The sequence below is a fragment of the Polyodon spathula genome, chromosome 13, assembly GCF_017654505.1.
Source record: "Polyodon spathula isolate WHYD16114869_AA chromosome 13, ASM1765450v1, whole genome shotgun sequence".
Lineage (NCBI taxonomy): Eukaryota > Metazoa > Chordata > Actinopteri > Acipenseriformes > Polyodontidae > Polyodon > Polyodon spathula.
In genome coordinates, this window is record NC_054546.1 from 3655168 (window position 1) to 3673796 (window position 18629).

The following is an 18629-nucleotide window of genomic DNA, read 5'->3' on the forward strand; positions in this document are numbered from 1 at the left end:
TCATGACTGTTGATCGTAGTGTTACATAATCACAGGCCAGCAGTAACATCTGTATGTTAAACCATATATAACAAAGTCTCCTTGTACCTGTGAGGAGCCACCTTCAGAAAGGTGAGGCATCCAGCCCACAGAGCCAGAACAGTTCTACACTCAATGCTCAAATATACTAAAGATACTGAGAAAGACTTACAGTGGAAACATTTATCTTTTAATATGTCCAAATGATGACAGGGGTATTAAATGAGAGGAGGAGAGCAAAGAACCACATTAATAAGTAAGGCACACCTTGTGTCTCAAAGGCAATTCATTTTGACTTGAGGAGGAATCATTGCTCTGTTTGGCTTCAATGAACTTTAATTTCTTGCACATTTCTTCTAATGTTTACAGCTATGGCCAAACATTTCGAATCACCAAGTATTTTAGAATTGAGACATAATAATAATAAAAAAAAACATATAAACACAATTTATGATCTTTAACTGTATTAAGTCATGTAATCAAATAAACTACAATATAATATCACAAAAATCTACTGGAAGCCATAATAGTAGTATAGTATTTCATGTTAGATTTAAAAATGTCACATTTTCAAATTGTTATAAGTTTTTCGTTTAGTATATGAAAAACTACAAAGCAGTATGTAATTCAATATGTTAATGTAGCATTATTCAACAGGTTTCATTCGACTATATGAAGCAAAATGAGTTCATTCTATAGGGTGATGCAACACTTTTGGTCATAGCTGCACAGTGAATGCCCTTTTCTCTTTGTAATTACTTACTGGTGCTGCCTCCTCCTGTAGTTTTTAAGATCTTATAATGTTAACTTTATATTTTAATTTCCTGTGCTTTACTCAGCCTGGACACCAATCCTGAAACTGACTAGATGAGATTGCAATGACGTCAACAGCTCCATGGTGCCATGGCTAAAGGGAGGTTGTCTTGTTATACGGACAGTATGTTTCTGGGTACGTGTCTATCACCTTGCCAATGCCTTTTTCTATGACCTGTTAACCATTAAGGATCTAGGACAGGAACATAAACCATTCAAATTAGCTTCAGGGCTGTGTAATGGCACAGAACACAATGAGTAAAAAAGAGCACTGCGTTCAGCAACACATTATTCATTTGCATGTAATTATAGTTACAAGATGAATAATTATTATATGTATATTTAGCAGACACCTTTATCCAAGGCGACTTACAGAGACAAGGATATGTGAACTATACATCAGCTGCAGTCACTTACAACATCTCACCTCATAGAGGGAGCACAACAATTAAATAACTTGCTTAGGGTCACACAGTGAGGCAGTGGCTGAGCAGAGATTTGAACTGGGCACCTCTTAGTTACAAGCCCTTTTCTTTAACCACTGGACTGCACAGCCTCCTATAATTTATAATGACACATGGTGTAGAACTGGTTGGATTTAATTTTTGGTGCAGACTTGCCCTCATGTAAGAGTTCTATATAATGTTAAATCTTTCAAATATTTCACACAATTCCACAAAAAAAAAAAAAAAAAAAAAAAAAAAAAGTTGCTGAGCTAATTTAATCATATGAAAATTGCACATTTTAAGTATATTGATTGATGTTTTTTTTTTTCTTCTGGTTTTCAAATGTTCCATCTATTACTGCGTCATCTTTTCATTTGTACCTCGCGTTACCAGTACTTACAGTCAATTGTACAACCTGCAGCAAACATATAATAGCAAAAAATGTATGTTACAGCTTTTAAGCAAAATCTTAAGCTACTCAAGGAACACATAGCCAACCAAAGGCATCAATAGCTGCTGTGTGTGGGTTAGTGGTCATGTGTATTCCCAACGTCTTCATCGGGTAAAAAAATTAATACATGCCAGTACTGTACTGCTTTACCATTGGCAGATTGATAATCGTGACGTAAATAGAAACCCTCAGTTCATTCTGCAGTACGCTTCAAGAGATTAAATTGCAAAGGTGTCAGCCGGCATTTTGCATTGAATAAAGAGTTAGTTTTAAAAGTCTTTAGTTAATTTAAATAGATGTATTCTTTTTCTTTGGTTTCACCAGTTTGCGAGTAAACTACTGGTACCTGATTTTTTTATTTTTTATTTCGAGGTATTATGGTTTTATATGACAAAACTAAATCACGAAATCAAATTTAACAAGTTACGGGGTTATGGAGTACGTTGACTTTATCACCATCAAGCAATACAACATTTACGAACGAATTATTTAAAAGCCTGGAGAATCAAAAACAAACAACTCTAATAAATAACCATTTATTCTGTTTCTTCTGCATCTTCACTTGCTAAGGTAGTAAATGTCATTTTAGACAGATTTTTTTTTAAAAAAATGTCTTCTTTCTGTAATAACCAAACAATTACAGTGCGTAACTTGGACATTTCAGAGAATTTAACTAATGCAAACCCCGGGGCATCTACCACAAGCACACAGCGCGTTGTCATGTTAGGTTTAACTCTGGCAGCGTTCATTCTCTTCGCTGTAGTTGGAAATATTTTGGTCATACTCTCAGTCGCTTGTCACAGGCACCTCCGTATTGTCACAAACTATTTTATCATTAACTTAGCCGTAGCTGACCTGCTGCTTAGCACCACCGTGCTGCCTTTCTCCGCGACACTGGAGGTGCTGGGTTACTGGGTCTTTGGGCGCGTGTTTTGTAATATCTGGGCAGCTGTGGATGTCTTGTGCTGCACTGCCTCCATTCTGAGCCTCTGCGTTATTTCGGTCGACAGGTATATAGGCGTGAGCTACCCCCTGCGTTACCCTACGATGATGACCAAAAAGCGAGGACTGGTCACTTTGGCAGCAGTCTGGGTGCTAGCAGTGGTTATCTCCATTGGCCCTCTGTTAGGTTGGAAGGAGCCAGATCCACAGGACGACAATGTCTGCAAGATTACAGAAGAGCCCGGCTATGCTCTTTTCTCAGCTCTGGGTTCCTTCTACGCGCCCCTCATGGTGATTTTAGCGATGTATTTCCGAGTCTACCTGGCAGCCAGAAGAGAGACCAAGAGTCTGTATTCTGGGATTAAGAGAGAACGACTGAGCTCCACAGAGGAAGAAGTCACTCTGAGGATCCACAGGAAGCTCTCAACTGGGGAGAGCTCTTTAAGCAAACACGTGCAGCCATCTAATAACAAAGTTCTAAGCAGCTCGTTTTCCTTTAGGATTCACAAGTTCTCCAAGGAAAAGAAAGCTGCAAAAACACTAGGAATAGTTGTGGGAGTATTCATTCTCTGCTGGCTACCTTTTTTTGTTGTACTCCCTTTAGGTAAGTACATTATTTGATTAAAAGATGCATGAAACCTGTTCAGGTTTGTTCTCTGCATTTAATTAAATAATGCTTCCTTTGGTACCAATGTGTTTTATTATTTTTATTTATTTATTTATTTATGTTTGTTTTTTGTATCCCTAGGTTCATTTTTCCCACAGTGCAAACCTCCTGAAGATTTATTTAAAGTCATTTTCTGGCTGGGCTATTTCAATAGCTGCATCAACCCAATTATATACCCCTGTTTTAGTCAAGAGTTCAAAAGAGCCTTCAAGTGCATTCTTAAGGGCCAATTGAGGAGAAGAACCCCATTTCATGCTCAGCATCATTTCACCTCCAGAACCAGCATGGAGATGACAGTAAGCACTCTGGAATGCGAACCAGACAAAGACACTTTCAGATTTAGCACCATATCTGAGAATAGTGAGTCTCTTCCCTACCTGTCAGTTGACCCTGAATGGAAATGTATGTCTTCACTTCAAGAGCTGCATTCATACAGAGGGTAATATGATATGCTGGTCACATTTTTACATACAGATTACTCAATGTCATTCTAATTGGGACCAAGATAAATCTGCTTATAAGAATAGTCATTTTTTGCTCAATGTCAGTCAAAAAAATAGAAGTAAAATAAATGCTGGTACAGCTTTAAAATAATAGCTGTAAAAAAAAAAAAAAAAAGTGAAAGCCTTGTCAGTCAGAAACTTTTGAATTTGTTGTATTCCAGGTATTCGACAGCTTATAAGCTGTTTTATAACCTGCTATTTTGAGAAGGGAAATCAAGGACACCTTAAACTTTGAACAGCAGGCTCTATTCTATAGTAAAGTACTTTGGGACCTTGTTTATATAGTAGACCATATTCATGTCCAGTTCGAATAGATTTACGTAAAGTTTTTGGAAGATTTAAAACAGAATTGTAATCCTCAGGCTTTGTATCTTTTTGGTTAAATGTGACCTGCTTTCTCCTGTGTGTGCTATGTGTTATCTATCTTGTATGTATTGCAAACATATTTGATTATCTACTCAAAATGGCTATATTTGTGTCCTATATTTTCAAACTACATATATTTATAAATACTACAAAAGATAATTGTGCATTACAGTGCTCATTCATCAAATAAATGTGCATTAACTACCACTGAAAGCATTACAAATTCATGTACAGTTTTATTTGAAATAAAGTATTGTATTTAAGTAATAAATATTTAATTATTTTGAGCGTTTGTATTCAATAACAGTGTATTGCATAGCTGCCTTGCCTAATCAACATTACCAAGACTGCAATATTTCACGAGAACTGCTTAAGGATTGCTAAAATATGTTATTTAGTTATCAACAGATCCACATCTAAGCTACAGTATTGGCATGTCCTGTCCTCTAAGCTATCAAAGAGTTGTTACCTGTGTTGAGGAGGGTATAATGAACTCTTGTATATGATTTAGAAAGACATGTTTTCAAAACACTGTCCATGTATAAAAGTATACTGAAGTGTAATGAACCCAGCTGAAACCATCCCACTCTTGTGAGCATATCACCTCTCCTCCTGTTCACATGGTGTAGTAGTTGAGTTAGAATGACTAACAAAGCAGGATGGAGAAAGACAGGTAGTTTAATTGTGAGGGTGAGGTAGAGGTGACAGTGTTTAGAAGTCAGTAAACCGGAAAGTGTTGCATGTAAATGGCATGTGTCCTGGAAACTATCCTGCCTACAGTAATGGATGAAGAAAGGATTTTGGAAATGTCTCAATAAATCTGGATCCTGCCTCAAGTTTCGAGCGTCTGTCTCTTTAATGTGGACCTACAAACACCCCCCCCCCCCCCCCCCCCCCCCCATACACAGAAATCTTCCTGAAAATTTAACAGCTTCAACATACAGCGCGCTACTTTTACTAATCCCTACTCGAAATACCTAGTTAATGTACTGCAGCTCGAGCACCAGCTGCTGAATTCACAGCTGTGTTTGAAATCGAGCTACAGGAACTAGTTTGAGCTCTATTTTTCTTTAATGGGGCTGTGGATTGAATGAATGAAACCCTATACACATGTTTGGGTTTATATTTCAGTTTACAAACTCACTGGCATATAACTCCTCTTTATATTGTGATTGGGGTATATGTTCCAATATTATTAATTGCTTTTGAGCCTATATTATACCCTTGATTGGGGGACGTATATCAAAGGAAACTGGCTTGGCATACAAAACTAAAAACTCAACAGCATATACTGCATGACACTCAACTCTGGGGTCTGGCTGTACTACAGGTCTGGACCTCATAATCAACTCAGCTGCTTTTTTCAAACATTACTAAACAATGCTGCATTTTTCTTAAGTTAATCTATCAAATCATTAAACTAATGAAAGTGGGCTGTTGTTTACACACAATACATAATGGGCCTTGGTGATCGATCAGACATTCCTCCACTATATAAGTATATATTTTCAAAACCCACCCAACGTGTCCCTGGGGATATTACAAGAAAAAGCGTGGCATTATTGAAAGGTTTCTTCACATTACATTCATGCAAACTTAACTTGCAAAGAGCACAGCAGCAAAGCTCTTCTGAATCATGCATGAGAGGTTTGTTGCCACATCTTAAGTCAGTTTGGATACAGTGATTGATGTAACATTGGTTGTCTGAATTTTGATGGACTATACCTAATCCTACCCTTTCACTCCCTGATACAACCGTTAAGGTTCACAATAACACAGCCCTAGCGGTCCACACTTACTATAGTTCAGTCACCATTCCCTCTACAAGACAACTCTTACAGGCTTGAGGGTCACACTCAAAAGAAAAATCTGTGGTTCACCAAAGTAGGTTTCTGCTAGTCATCAAAGATGCAATGGAACCATTCCCAGTATCAGGCTTCTGAATCCAAGTTGAGACAGATCAACAAAGTCTGCAGACAAAGGGAAAAAAAAAAAAACCTTTGCCAACAACAATTGATTATTCATACACTGCTGAGGATTGCAATGCTTCTTCTGCATTAATCTTCAGACCAGATATCATGTTGGTTTTGAAGCTTGTCTATATTCCTCTAACACGGAGTAGTGAGGTGTGTGGGAATGGAATATTTTTTTGTTTGTTTGTTTGTTTTTTGTGTATATGTGATTTCCAGAGGACCTTGACTATTTTAATGCTTTAAAAGAAACACTTGTAAAATAGCAAGTATTGTACATCTGTAGCATTGATTTCGTATAATGGGACTTTTGTGAATGTCATTTTCCTTAAAAGGAATCATTAGCTTTAATGAGGCTGACTCTCATTTGTTTATAAGTCACTTATGTAATGGGAGACATATTGGGCAAGATATGAAGAGGTCTATTCGTATTGTTCAGTTTCAACTATATGCAAAATACAATACAATGCCTTTTCTTTTTTTAAAAAACACCACCTTGTTTGCCAGCTGAGTGTGAAGAGAGAACACTTAAAGTCAGCTGGATACTAGGATTCTATTTCTTCCTCTGTGGGAAAAGATGTAGACCAAGAAGATCATCACAGAAACACAATACAAAGTGTAAATAGATACTGTACCTAGCTGCACGGAGCAGTCACAGCTATCAATTCTGCAAACACCAGACCTGCCACAGGCATGCTTTGAGGAGAGCACGTAAGTGTGCATCATGAGTTTTTCGTGTAAACAGTAAAAACGATTGATTTCCATTTTCATTTAGAAGTCGCAAATTAGCTTGTTTGTTGTTATTTTCTCCACAGTTTAGTAGTGTCCAATTATTTGTGTTTAGTTCAGCTCACCACTATCCCCCGTCCCTGCCCCCCCCCTGCGCTGAAAGAACTATCAATCTGTACGCGTCCTGAAACGTGCGCCTCTAGCCGTCCGCTTTTTTACACACGCCAGACTCACCATGCAGCCACGCAGAGCTACAGCGTCAGAGGACAACGCAGCCCTGGTCACTTTACAGGCAAGTCCGCAGGTGCCCGGCCAGACCACAGGGGTCGCTGGTCGCCATAAGCCTCCCTCCACATCATATTAATCAAAGCCTGGTAAAAATAAATAAATAAATACGAATTCACCTTTCACAACAAAAAAAAATCCATAATACTTTAAATACAGAGAAATGCATAATTGATATACAGTTAAAAAAAAAAAAAAAAACAGTGCATAATACATTAAATACAGTGGAAAGTGCATAATACATGATAGTAGCATAATACATGAAATAGTACATAAATACAGTGGAAAGTGCATAATACATGATAGTAGCATAATACATGAAATAGTAGCAGCAACACAGCATATAGCAGGCCAGAGTCGGAGGACCTCAGCTTGCAGGCAGGGACATAGCGGGTCAGCAGGTTGGGGAGGTACTCGGGACCTGTGTGATGAAGTGTTTTGTAGTACTGAAGACAATCCTGAACTTAACAGGTTAGCCAGTGCAACTGGGCAAGACGGGGGGTGATCATAGTGTCAGGAATCAGGCAACAAAGAAATTCAGTAGTAATCCTGGTCAAGCTGCGAGTCATTTTTCAAAATTCTACATAATGGAAAAATATTAATATTCAGCTATCAAATTGTTAGCTAATAATGAAAAGCTGTTGTATAAGCACTGTCTTAGATTGTGTTGCTCAGTAGTTTACTGCAAAATTATATGGAACCTAATGTAATTGTGCCCTCTACTGAAAAAACTTTACCAAGCCACACAATTCTGTGTTGTTGATATATATATATATATATATATATATATATATATATATATATATATATATATATATATATATATATATATCTTTCCCATGTTTGCCATTGATCTGTACTTGCCATCAGGTTCATGGATTTAACTATAATTGAAGAGATTGGATTAATAATATATATGGCCCAGGGTTTCGCCAGTGAGAGCTCATAATTAAAGTGAGACTCAGTCTGAGGTCTATCAAGGCTGACTGACTGGAACCATGAACCTCAAGGGGTCCCTCTATATATACCCCAGGGTGGCGGTCGGCAACTTTTTTGAAGTTATGTCTCGTCGATTGGTTACTAACACAGAATGTTACAAGTAATCCTAATACAAGGTGTTTACACTTTGAGTATAAATATATATATATATATATATATATATATATATATATATATATATATATATATATATATATATATATATGTGTGTATATTTAAATATATTTACACACACCACAATTTAGAATAAATGACTCTCAAAATAGATGTTAATGTGCTCTTCTCTGGCAATGAGTAATTAACTATCACACAATTTTTATGTTAAGAATTTTTGGTAGTGTTCTTTGTCTGCAAAGAATCACAGGTAAGAAACCTTAACCAGTTATGGGCACTACAGTGGCTCAGCTTGTAAAGGCACTGATCAGTGGAGAATGGAAATGCATCATGTGGCCAGTAGCTTGCTGGTTCAAATTCTTATGGTTTTGATCTTGGCTGGGGACCAACAGGGCGCATTGCTTTTGCTTTTGCACTCTTCCTGGCTTGGGAGGAAAGCTGTAGGTTCACTTGACTGCAGCACAGTTACTTCTATGGAGCAGGTGCTGAAGAGGCCAGGCTGAACCCCCTCCTCCAGGTTTTGGAAGCATCTGCTGTTTAGGTTCGCCAGGTAAAAAGAGGCGATTGGTTATACAGAGGAAACCAAGGCTGGATGTTGATCTTCTGTCCTTCTGAGTTTGTAAATTGGGAGCAGTGATTAGGTGATAAATCAGGCATTTCAAACTGAGTTGAAGCCTAGGCAAAATCCATGATTGGATAGTTTAAGCTGCCATACACAAAATTCCTCCTCATCTCAAACTGCCACTAAGCCAATTAGACTGTCCCCTGCTTCTTCTTTATAATTTAGTTTTTTCAAAAAGGTATTTTTCATTTACAATTGCATTTTAGAGACATAAAAACAAAACAAAGGGTAATGGAAAACAAAAGATGAATGGAAATAAGTGATATTGTTTAGAATGTTTGGAACAGTAACCACCTTTTAATTCTTCACTTGTGAATACTATTCATTTCAGCAGATCAATGTGATTGTACGGAATGAAGGCTAACAGCAGATTACCTTGGGGATAGGAGGGAAGCTGTGCTTGAATGCTAATAACACGGTCAAAGAAAGATTGGGTATTTCCCTGGAAATATGGAAAACATGAGTCACTAAAATAAACGTCAGCCAGTAGCTCCAATCCCTGACAGCAGATGGGCTGCAAACAAATGCTTCCATACAATGTAATAATTACAGTGCAAAAAACATATTCTCCCAGTGTATAGTTGTATTGTTAAAAAATTATGTAGTGTTGATGACAGAAGTGCCATTTGCATGTGAATTGGCATTAACATTGTAGACAAAAGTGTGTGTATCAGTGTGTGTGTGTGTGTGTGTGTGTACTGTATACTCTATATATGAAATAGGAAGACAGTTACATAAAGTAACATACAATTAAATGAACAAAACAACATTTATTGAATGCTGTATGATAACCCCCTTCTAATAAAATATATCCAGCTAGATTACTAGCAGTGAATTGGAAGAAACATGCTCTTTAATCATCCGGGTTTAAGATTTGAATGGCTGAGAACATTACAGTATTTTTGTATTTTTTGTTAGTAGTAGTAGAGCACTCATCATTGTCTACTGAATTCCTGTATTCTCATGTCTCACTCTCTTCCTAAACATCAGTGACACCCAGTGGCCATAAAAAATATTACATTTCTATAAGGAGTACTTGCATTGTATTTAGTTGATCAAACCCACTTTTGAGCAGTTCTTCCAAGCATTAGTTCAGGAATGTTAGTGTCACTAGAAGTCACAATTAGAAGGTATCAAAATACAAGATTGTAATGGACACTAAAATCCAATATAAATGGAGTTTGTACAGTCATTATATATATATATATATATATATATATATATATATATATATATATATATATATATATATATATATATATATATTATTAGGAGGCAGTGTGGTCCAGTAGTTAAAGTCCAGGGCTTGTAACCAGGTCACCGGTTCAAATCCTATCTCTGCCACTGACTGTCTCACTGTGTGACCCTAAGCAAGTCACTTAACCTCCTTGTGGTCCATCCTGCAGATATTAACTATAAGTGACTCTTACAATAGGACATTGTGTGTGTGTGTGTGTTTTTAGAGTAAGTCTATTTAAAGTGAAGTTTTCTTCTGTGTCCTTCATATTTTCATTGCAGTTAACCATACACTCTTGAGAAATGACTGAAAGGACCACTGGCTTTTAAACATTTAGTTGAATGCTTTATTGGGGTTAAGAGATAACCCATTTTTAAAAGCTTTCCATACATGTTCAGTTATAGAAATAGATATGGCTCATACTTTGGATGGGTGGGGCGGGGGCGGTTACACTGCAGTGCTATGTTTAACAATGATCTCAATAAGAACTAGAAATCTGTAGCATACATGGGTGTAGGTCCCCAATTTTGACCATCCAAAAATGTATCTAACTAAATTATTTTTAATAATTAAAGTTAATACCCCATACAAACTGCAAACAGCTTATTTTGGCAAAGAGAATGTGAACCAAAAGAAACTCTACAGAGTCGCTGGAAAGATAAAGAAACTTTAATAAAACAGAGAGTGTATACAGTAGAGCCTGGCACATCCTTTTGGATCAAAGATATGAAAAGCAATAACACTGCAGCTCTGCGTACAGCAACAAATACAGCATTCTGAAATCTGTGCTTTGGATCGTAGTGATGTCACAGTTATCATTGGCAACATCAGCTTCATATTGACGGGCCAGTCTTTAGCTTCAGGAAATGAAAGGCTCTGTGCGACGATGAGTAATCTGCACCTGCTTCCATCGCTAGGTCTCATTTCAGCAGGCTTTCTTTGCTCGTCAATGCATTAAAGCCTTATTTTTAAGCATCAGAAAATAAAAAGGGAATCTATTTGCTATAAAAAAGCAACACAATTGCATTTCCCAACAGCCATGCCTCTTAAATAGTCTAGACAGACTCATTCTCAACCTGTAAAATGGAAATTCTTCTCCCCTACCTCTAAAGAGTAGTGGTTAAGATAAAATAAATAGATCCCTGTGATGTACAATCTCACAAATAACAGTTTATGCATGGAGTTTAGAAGGCGAGCAGGGTAAAACCTTGGAAAGAAAAGTGTAAGAGCAAAGGATCATGCTGAAAAAAAGCATTAGAGATAGTTTCAATTGTCTATTTTTTATTAAAATGGTTTGAGGATGATTCTATGCATTTTGCATGAAGGTTCTAATTTGCTTAAAGGTTTACAGAACACTCTGTAGTCTTCAAAACAAGCACACTGCCTTTGCTGTATACTGTGCTGTCTGTATTGCAGTAATATGTGGATACAAGCAGAGGATGCCCCAATGGTCAGAAGGAAATCTCAATGTCTCTCCACAAGCACTGCTGAAAGCCATTTGTTATAAGTGAACAGTTTAATTCCCCAGTCATAATCTCAAATATACACATTTAATCACACTTCAACATCAGAAGCGTTACAAATAAAGAAATAGCAGGAAGTATAGAAGAAATGTCACACACAATGTGTTGCAGCAAAGGCCTAGCTACAGTATCTAGCTATCCAGAGCTATTAACATCACAAATTATACAAAGGGCTAAAAAGTGCATTATTTGCTTTTCAGATTGTGTTACTTTTAAAAGAAAATATGTTCTGGAATTGATAGTATACAATCATAGACATCAATATATCTATAGGATAGGATCTCTCTCTCTCTCTCACTCTCTCTCTCACTCTCATATATAATAATTAATTTGAATAAATGCTTAGTATAAATTGGCAATAAGTTATTTGAATAAATGTTCTGCTATGAACTGGCTATGATCTATTTGCTATTATGCATGATCTAGCCATCCTTTTCACATACTAACACTGCTTAAACACATGGTTTAAAAGTCCACTTGACTAAGACAATTACAAAAGAAAAGCTGCATAAAATACAAGAATAGTGTAACTCCTTTTGCACAGATACAGGACAATGAGCTTGATGCACACCGGACAATACTGGAAAGCTGGGACTTGTTTTAGATTTCGTAGTTTCTGAATTTCCTCAGAAGTTCAGACGGTGTGTCAGCTGACCAACGGAAACGCAAGTGCCAGTAGTTATCATCTGAAAAACAGCATTAATTGAAAATCTCACATTGCAGATAACAAAAAAAAAAAACACATTCTATCATTCAGGATGAAAATACAAGAAAAAGGAAAAATTGATCCTTGTTAAAAGGAACTGTTGAAGACAGTTAAATTAAAAATCGATTTTAGGCCACAGCTATTGGGGAAAGTACAACAAACTGAGGGAAACACTGGTTATTACTTCATTTAGATTATACACTTTCGAATGTTTATTTTATTCCCTGTATGTACATCCTTTTGGTATAAATAAATATTCATAGCTTTTCTTCCCTTTAGTTGTGTTCATTAAAACTCTATTCAAAAACCACTTTTTCTTCACACAAGGGTCCAGTAACAGTAACCTCCATCTGAACTGAAATTGAATCAGACATAAATCAACATGTGGGATACATTTGTGTGCAGTCTTCCACAGGCAGGTATTCTGTGCGCTTAAACACTATACGACCTGACAGTAAGTTAGGTACTTTGCTATGCCCTTTTCATGGAGAAACCATCTGGATACAGGCAGCGGTTCTTTGTAATATATTTTCCATCTGTGCATCACGAAGGAGAAAGGACTTGGCGTGGGTTACAAACCACATCAACTGCTGAACATGAAATCAAACGGACAGAGCTTCAGTCCTCTGCTCTAATGCCATACAATACCTGTCAGAATGTGTAGTCATTTAAACAACGTTGAACATTTAAAGCTTTTGCCTACAACAAAAACAAACCATCCTCTCTGCTACAGTGCATTTCACTAACCCACTGTACCTCCTAACACCCGAAACACAATGTATAGCACTTAATGAGAATAATGTCACCTGGCCACTTTGCAGTGCTGCTGTGGAACAGTGTCTTAAGCAACGCGGTGCCTCCATTTCAAAGTGTACTACTGCCTTTATATCCTGTATGTAGAGTATACACATCAACCTTGTACATTTGAACTGTGCATGTATTTAAAAAACCTTGACTTTGTCTTCATTGACAGAGCATTTATACCCAGGTGAAGTACTACTCACTGGAAGATGGTGGTGTTTTTGGAGATTGTGGCTCTTCATCCTCCGGTGTCTTCTCAGTGGTCTTGCCCCCAGACAGCCCCACCTGCTCCATTTTGCTGGTCGACCCACTGCAGTCCTGCTCTCCATGCCGGTCAGGTGGCTTCCCAGGGCTCACGCTATCTTTGATTCCTGGAGCCTCCAGCATGGGCTCCATCTTACTGTTCACTGCCCAGTGCATAGACTAACGAAAGAAATCATCTATTCAATTGTGACAACATTGCTGGGCAAATCCACCCAGAGTTGACCACATCTAATACAATACTGTTATAGTTTTACTTCTAGTATTGTTTAAATTGTAAGTAAGCAGCGTTACTACCCACCTTTTTTATGTTAGCTATGGATTTGTCCGTTTTTTTTTTTTTGTAAGATGTTCGTGCCATGTGTTTTTTGAAGAGTTCATGAGCTGCTCTTCTTTTCTTGTTGCCTGCCTTAGACAGAAGCTAAAATCAGCTGGTGTTTTTAAAAATAGTAAGGAATAGCATTGTTTTGTGTGCAGTGTATTGCCAGAGAAACACAAGAAAACTCACTAGGTGGCGCTGGCTCTGCTTTCTAGAGACACTTTGGACGTTGGATATAAATGGTAGGCAACTAAAACCAAAGAGCAGCTTCTGAACACAGGCGAAGAAGACACCTTCACACACACTTGAAAGAAGAAGAAAAAACTGCACTTGAGTAATTACAATAAAAACCACTGTGAATTAATGCAAACCCCATGAAAAGGCATCAGGACAGTGCAGGACTATGACAAGTCCATTTGAAGAGACTTGGTCTTGAAGAAACACGCACTGTGGTTTACCAAATCTAGAAAACTCAAGAGCCTTGTTTATTACAAATGTTTCTTTTAAAACACTTGTCAGCAGATCACTTGAACGCAATCCCCTGCCACACGTACATGCTTTTCTACATTAAATATAGAAAACAAACAAACAGACTACTTCATGGATTGTGTTGTACTTGTATCAAAAGAGATACACCCCCAACAAACATATGCATGACAATACCAGAGGACTCAAGTTCATTTAAAAGAGATGCAAGATGACATCACTGTTAATTAACATAAAAAGGTGATTATTTTCTTGATGAAAATGTTCAACCTGTGTGTTAAAAGCACTAGAGTAAAGGAGACTGTGGTTGGTGAATAGGCAAATCAAAGGGAAAGGAATAACACAGACACTTGAGTGACATACCCTGTTAATAAATTCTGACCCATCTAATATTCTATTTACAAATACAGCACTTTAATCTTAAGAGAATTATCCACTGACTGTGGAATACAAATCTGTAAACTTGGGGATAAGTGGCTCCTACATTCCACAGTAAAGGTTGCATCCTGCAGAGAGCTGAACCTCAGACACTCACTGCCTTGACTGTGTCACAAAGAGCCTCCCAGTCAAGGAAGGGGATGGCGATTCTGCTTCGTCTCCAGTAGTCATAGCGGGCGCGGCTGTCTTCATTCTTCAGGATCTCTTTCGCCTGCTGCAGCTTTTGAAACTTTTCCACTAAAACCAAATGACAAAATTGACAATGTGGGATATCATTTTTGTAATAATCAAGACTTTTGATACTGTCAAAATAAAGTTTTATCACAATTTCACAGTTTCATAGATACAATAACAAACATCTAAAATACTTTAAATCATAAAGAAAGCAGGATTACGATGAGGTTTTGAAAGCAAATACTTTCAAAAATAATAACCTTTAAAAAGATAAATCCACAGGCCTAGCAGGTTCACTCTTTTTATTCAACTCTTTGTAGAGCAATTTACTGAAATTGTTAAAACTGATCATCTGAATAAAATCTTTAAAGAACCACCTGGTTGAGCCTGGTGACCTCTGAAGGATTGACTGCTTCAGACCCAATACTGCAGAGGACATTTTCTGTAGCATGAATTTCCCAAAGCCTCAGCTCCTAGTTGTTTCATCCACTTGGTATGTGTATTACAATGTACTAGCCTTGGAATTATTTTCAGTTTCACACTCAAGTGTAATTGATTGGTGTTGCTTTACAGCATGCCTCAATACTGTTACCCACTGTGCACTCTGCACTTATCAAACCAGAAACCCTGCTTCACACTGTGTCAGTCTGGGAACCAAGCTACCAAACCCCTGCTACTAGAAGATGACAAATTACTTTGGAGTTCAGCTATGGGGGAAAAAAAATGGAAATTGAAAAAAGAAAATTGTTTTTCTCTCCCTCGCTCTCAAAATAAAGAGAAAGTGTTTAAAAACACACACACACACACACACACACACACACACACACACACACACACACACACACTATGGGATGTACAAACCTGGTAAAGATGTTGGATAAAATGCAAATTAGGATTGTTTAAAATTGGATTATCAGCATCCCTGCTCATGGAATAAAATTATAATCCAGAGGTATAACTGGGTGATGTACGTCAGTTTAAAAGATGGCTTTGAACTAAATATACCAACAACACTTAGGTAAACAACTAGGGTTTAAATTTAAATTCTACTCTTTTTACATAAAGAATGCCCCATTGCTTCAGTATTATCAGAATATCTGATCTTTTCATCCTTTTTTTTTTTTTTTTTTTTTTTAATTGAAATGACAAGCACCTCAAGCACAGCATTCCTTTGTTTTGATGTTGCAGCATGAATTCATTCCCTAAAGTGTCATTCGGTGGCTATATTGGATGCATTCTTCTTTGTTCCTGGTGTACTGATTTATATTTGCACACATAATGGAAAACTATTTCTATTCCCTGAGATTGTAAAATCTAATTAAACAGAGATGCATGTTTGTTGGTAACAACATTGTGTGCAATAAAATATACGCCCCTTGACACTTTTCATTCACCATGTATTATGGTTACAATGAAGATACCATTGTGAGCACACCAGGGTTAGCATGAGGCTTGGTTCAAAATTCAAAAGTAACATACATGGTCTTCTGCTGTTGTGACAGTATTTTATTTAAGTTAATTTGCCCATTCTTATTAAATGCCTTACTTAAACAATCCTCAATGAAAACATGTAGAATTAATTTTATGTATGCATATCATACCTGTGCATTGGAAAATAAGATTGCAACTGGGAATAGATAATACTTGTTTTTCTGTAAAATTTCCTGTAAAATCATTACCTGCTTTTGGGTTATCAGGATTTTTGTCAGGATGGCAGTCAAGAGCTCTGGCTTTGAACTCTGTGAGGATCTGTTCTGACTTAAAAAAAAAAAAAAAAAAAAAAAAAAAAAAAAAGGAAAAAAATACTAGGTCAGGTTTCACTGGACCTTTTGATAAACAGCACAATGTAACATCAAACTGTGTGGACCATCAAGCAGGAAACATCTCATTTAGGAAATTCAGCACTGCTTTCACCTGGAACTGTGGGTCAGTTTAGATAACAGTCTTGGCTACTGATATGACAATGCAGTTTTATTAAAACAGAAACTATAAATGGTCACAGTTTACTTTATTAATCTGTGCTGGTAGTCCTTTTTATATGTGTTCCATGATTCATAATGAATTCCAATAATCATTGCGGGGGATTGATTATTAACAGCAATGGGTGTGACCAGACACACTTTGCTGGAAATTGCCAATATTGTGACAGAATAATTTCCAGTTGATATTTTGTACTTTAGAGAAGCAGCACTTTCAGCTGAACTAAGTTAGAGTACTAAACTCTTGCTCCAGTTAAATATAAATGTGGTGTTGTTCTTCGGTCCAGTGTTTGTTTGGCCCACTCTTCCTGTTACATGCAAAGCACCAGATACCTGCCAGCTGCTGCACAACTCATTTACTGATGAGACTTAGATTAATTGCCATAGAAAACACTTTTCATTAAAGCAAAATGCAACCTCTTATAAACTTTGCTCACTCAAATGAAACCACTCAGTAAAGAGGTCTGATGGAGTAGCAAATACTCCAATCAGCCTTTTACTTGTGTTTAGTCAGACACATTCAAATCAATACTAAACCAACAGAATTCATTCATAAATTAGTAAAGAATGGAGTAATGTCAATCCATGAGTCATTCCTTATGACTACAAACAACTATTTATTCAGCTGATGCCATTTTTCCATTGCACCTGTTTTCCAAAAAAAACATGATTACCACTTGATGCAAATTCTTAACATTTGTCATATTAAAACTGTTCAAATCAGAAAAAAAAGAAAAACAAAGGCTGCTTCACAAAAAAATTGAATAATGTGAAAAAAAGCATACTTAACTTGCTGTAATTAATGGAGCGATACAAAAATGAATGGGTTCCTACACAGCAGTACACTGTATCTAACTGTATTTTAATTAAATAATAACACTGTAAGAATCTTTGAATTGCAATGGTTCAATGTGACAATGTACTGCAAACATAAAAGCTTATATATATATATATATATATATATATATATATATATATATATATATACACACACACACACACACACACAACATGCAACAAGTATAAACAGTACATTGAAGTAATGTGCTACAATTCAACAATTGTGCTATTGAATTTCTAGCACAAGGCAGACAATTACTGTAGTATTAGCCACCTGACAACCTCAGAAAAATAAGCTGAATTTAATAATATTCGCGAAAATTATCTTAATCTTACCGATGACAGTTCATCGCATCCCAGCAAGCCATAATAATCTTCTAGATCTTCTGGTCTGCAGTTTAAAATCGCGTCCATTTACAAATGTTTAATTTACTGGAAAAGTAAAATTACGCACGGACAGAGACAACTTTCACCGCTAGTACAATACTTTCCACAAGCCTTTCTTCCTTGTGTACGACCCTGGTAAGAAATGCTTCTGCAGCACACACGCTGATCCGCTGATCAGCTGATATTGCCCTGCCTTCTGCACTTCTTATTGGGCACGCAGTAAAGGGGGAGGAGCAATGTAAGATAGTGTGCTTATTTTACAAGGCAGCCTGGTATCTGTGTGTCGAGCTTAAAGAAAGAAAAAGAAAAAGAAAAACACTCTGTCCTACAAAACTGAAAACTTTAAACAGTTATCTGATCGTATTATTATTTCCCAATATGCTACTGAGAGTAAATATGAGCTGTATGATATTAACCACAGTGACATAATCAGCATCTTGTATACTCTGGCCCAAATACTTCAGTGTGGTGTCGTTAATGGTATGTTATTAAACAGATTTGGTTGAAACAGTTTTAAAATAAAAACCAACAAATAAACAAGTATGAAGTGATG

At 36.8% G+C, this 18629-nt stretch overlaps 2 protein-coding genes across 2 annotated transcripts; one reads left to right on the top strand and one right to left on the bottom strand.

The window, feature by feature from the left end:
- The first annotated feature begins 2337 nt into the window (after positions 1 to 2337).
- Positions 2338 to 4928, top strand: LOC121325865 (alpha-1A adrenergic receptor-like). The gene is made up of 2 exons (XM_041268951.1): positions 2338 to 3274; positions 3419 to 4928. Exons 1-2 carry the CDS (start codon positions 2338 to 2340, stop codon positions 3778 to 3780), a joined length of 1299 nt encoding a protein of 432 aa, XP_041124885.1. The 3' UTR covers positions 3781 to 4928.
- Positions 4929 to 10571: 5643 nt separating this feature from the next.
- LOC121325416 (dnaJ homolog subfamily C member 12-like) lies at positions 10572 to 18306 on the bottom strand. The gene is made up of 5 exons (XM_041267873.1): positions 18026 to 18306; positions 16550 to 16628; positions 14794 to 14933; positions 13396 to 13615; positions 10572 to 12371 (listed from the first exon to the last, which is right to left on the bottom strand). The coding sequence occupies exons 1-5, from the start codon at positions 18101 to 18103 to the stop codon at positions 12286 to 12288; spliced, it is 603 nt and encodes a 200-aa protein (XP_041123807.1). The 5' UTR covers positions 18104 to 18306; the 3' UTR covers positions 10572 to 12285.
- Between the last annotated feature and the right edge of the window lie 323 nt (positions 18307 to 18629).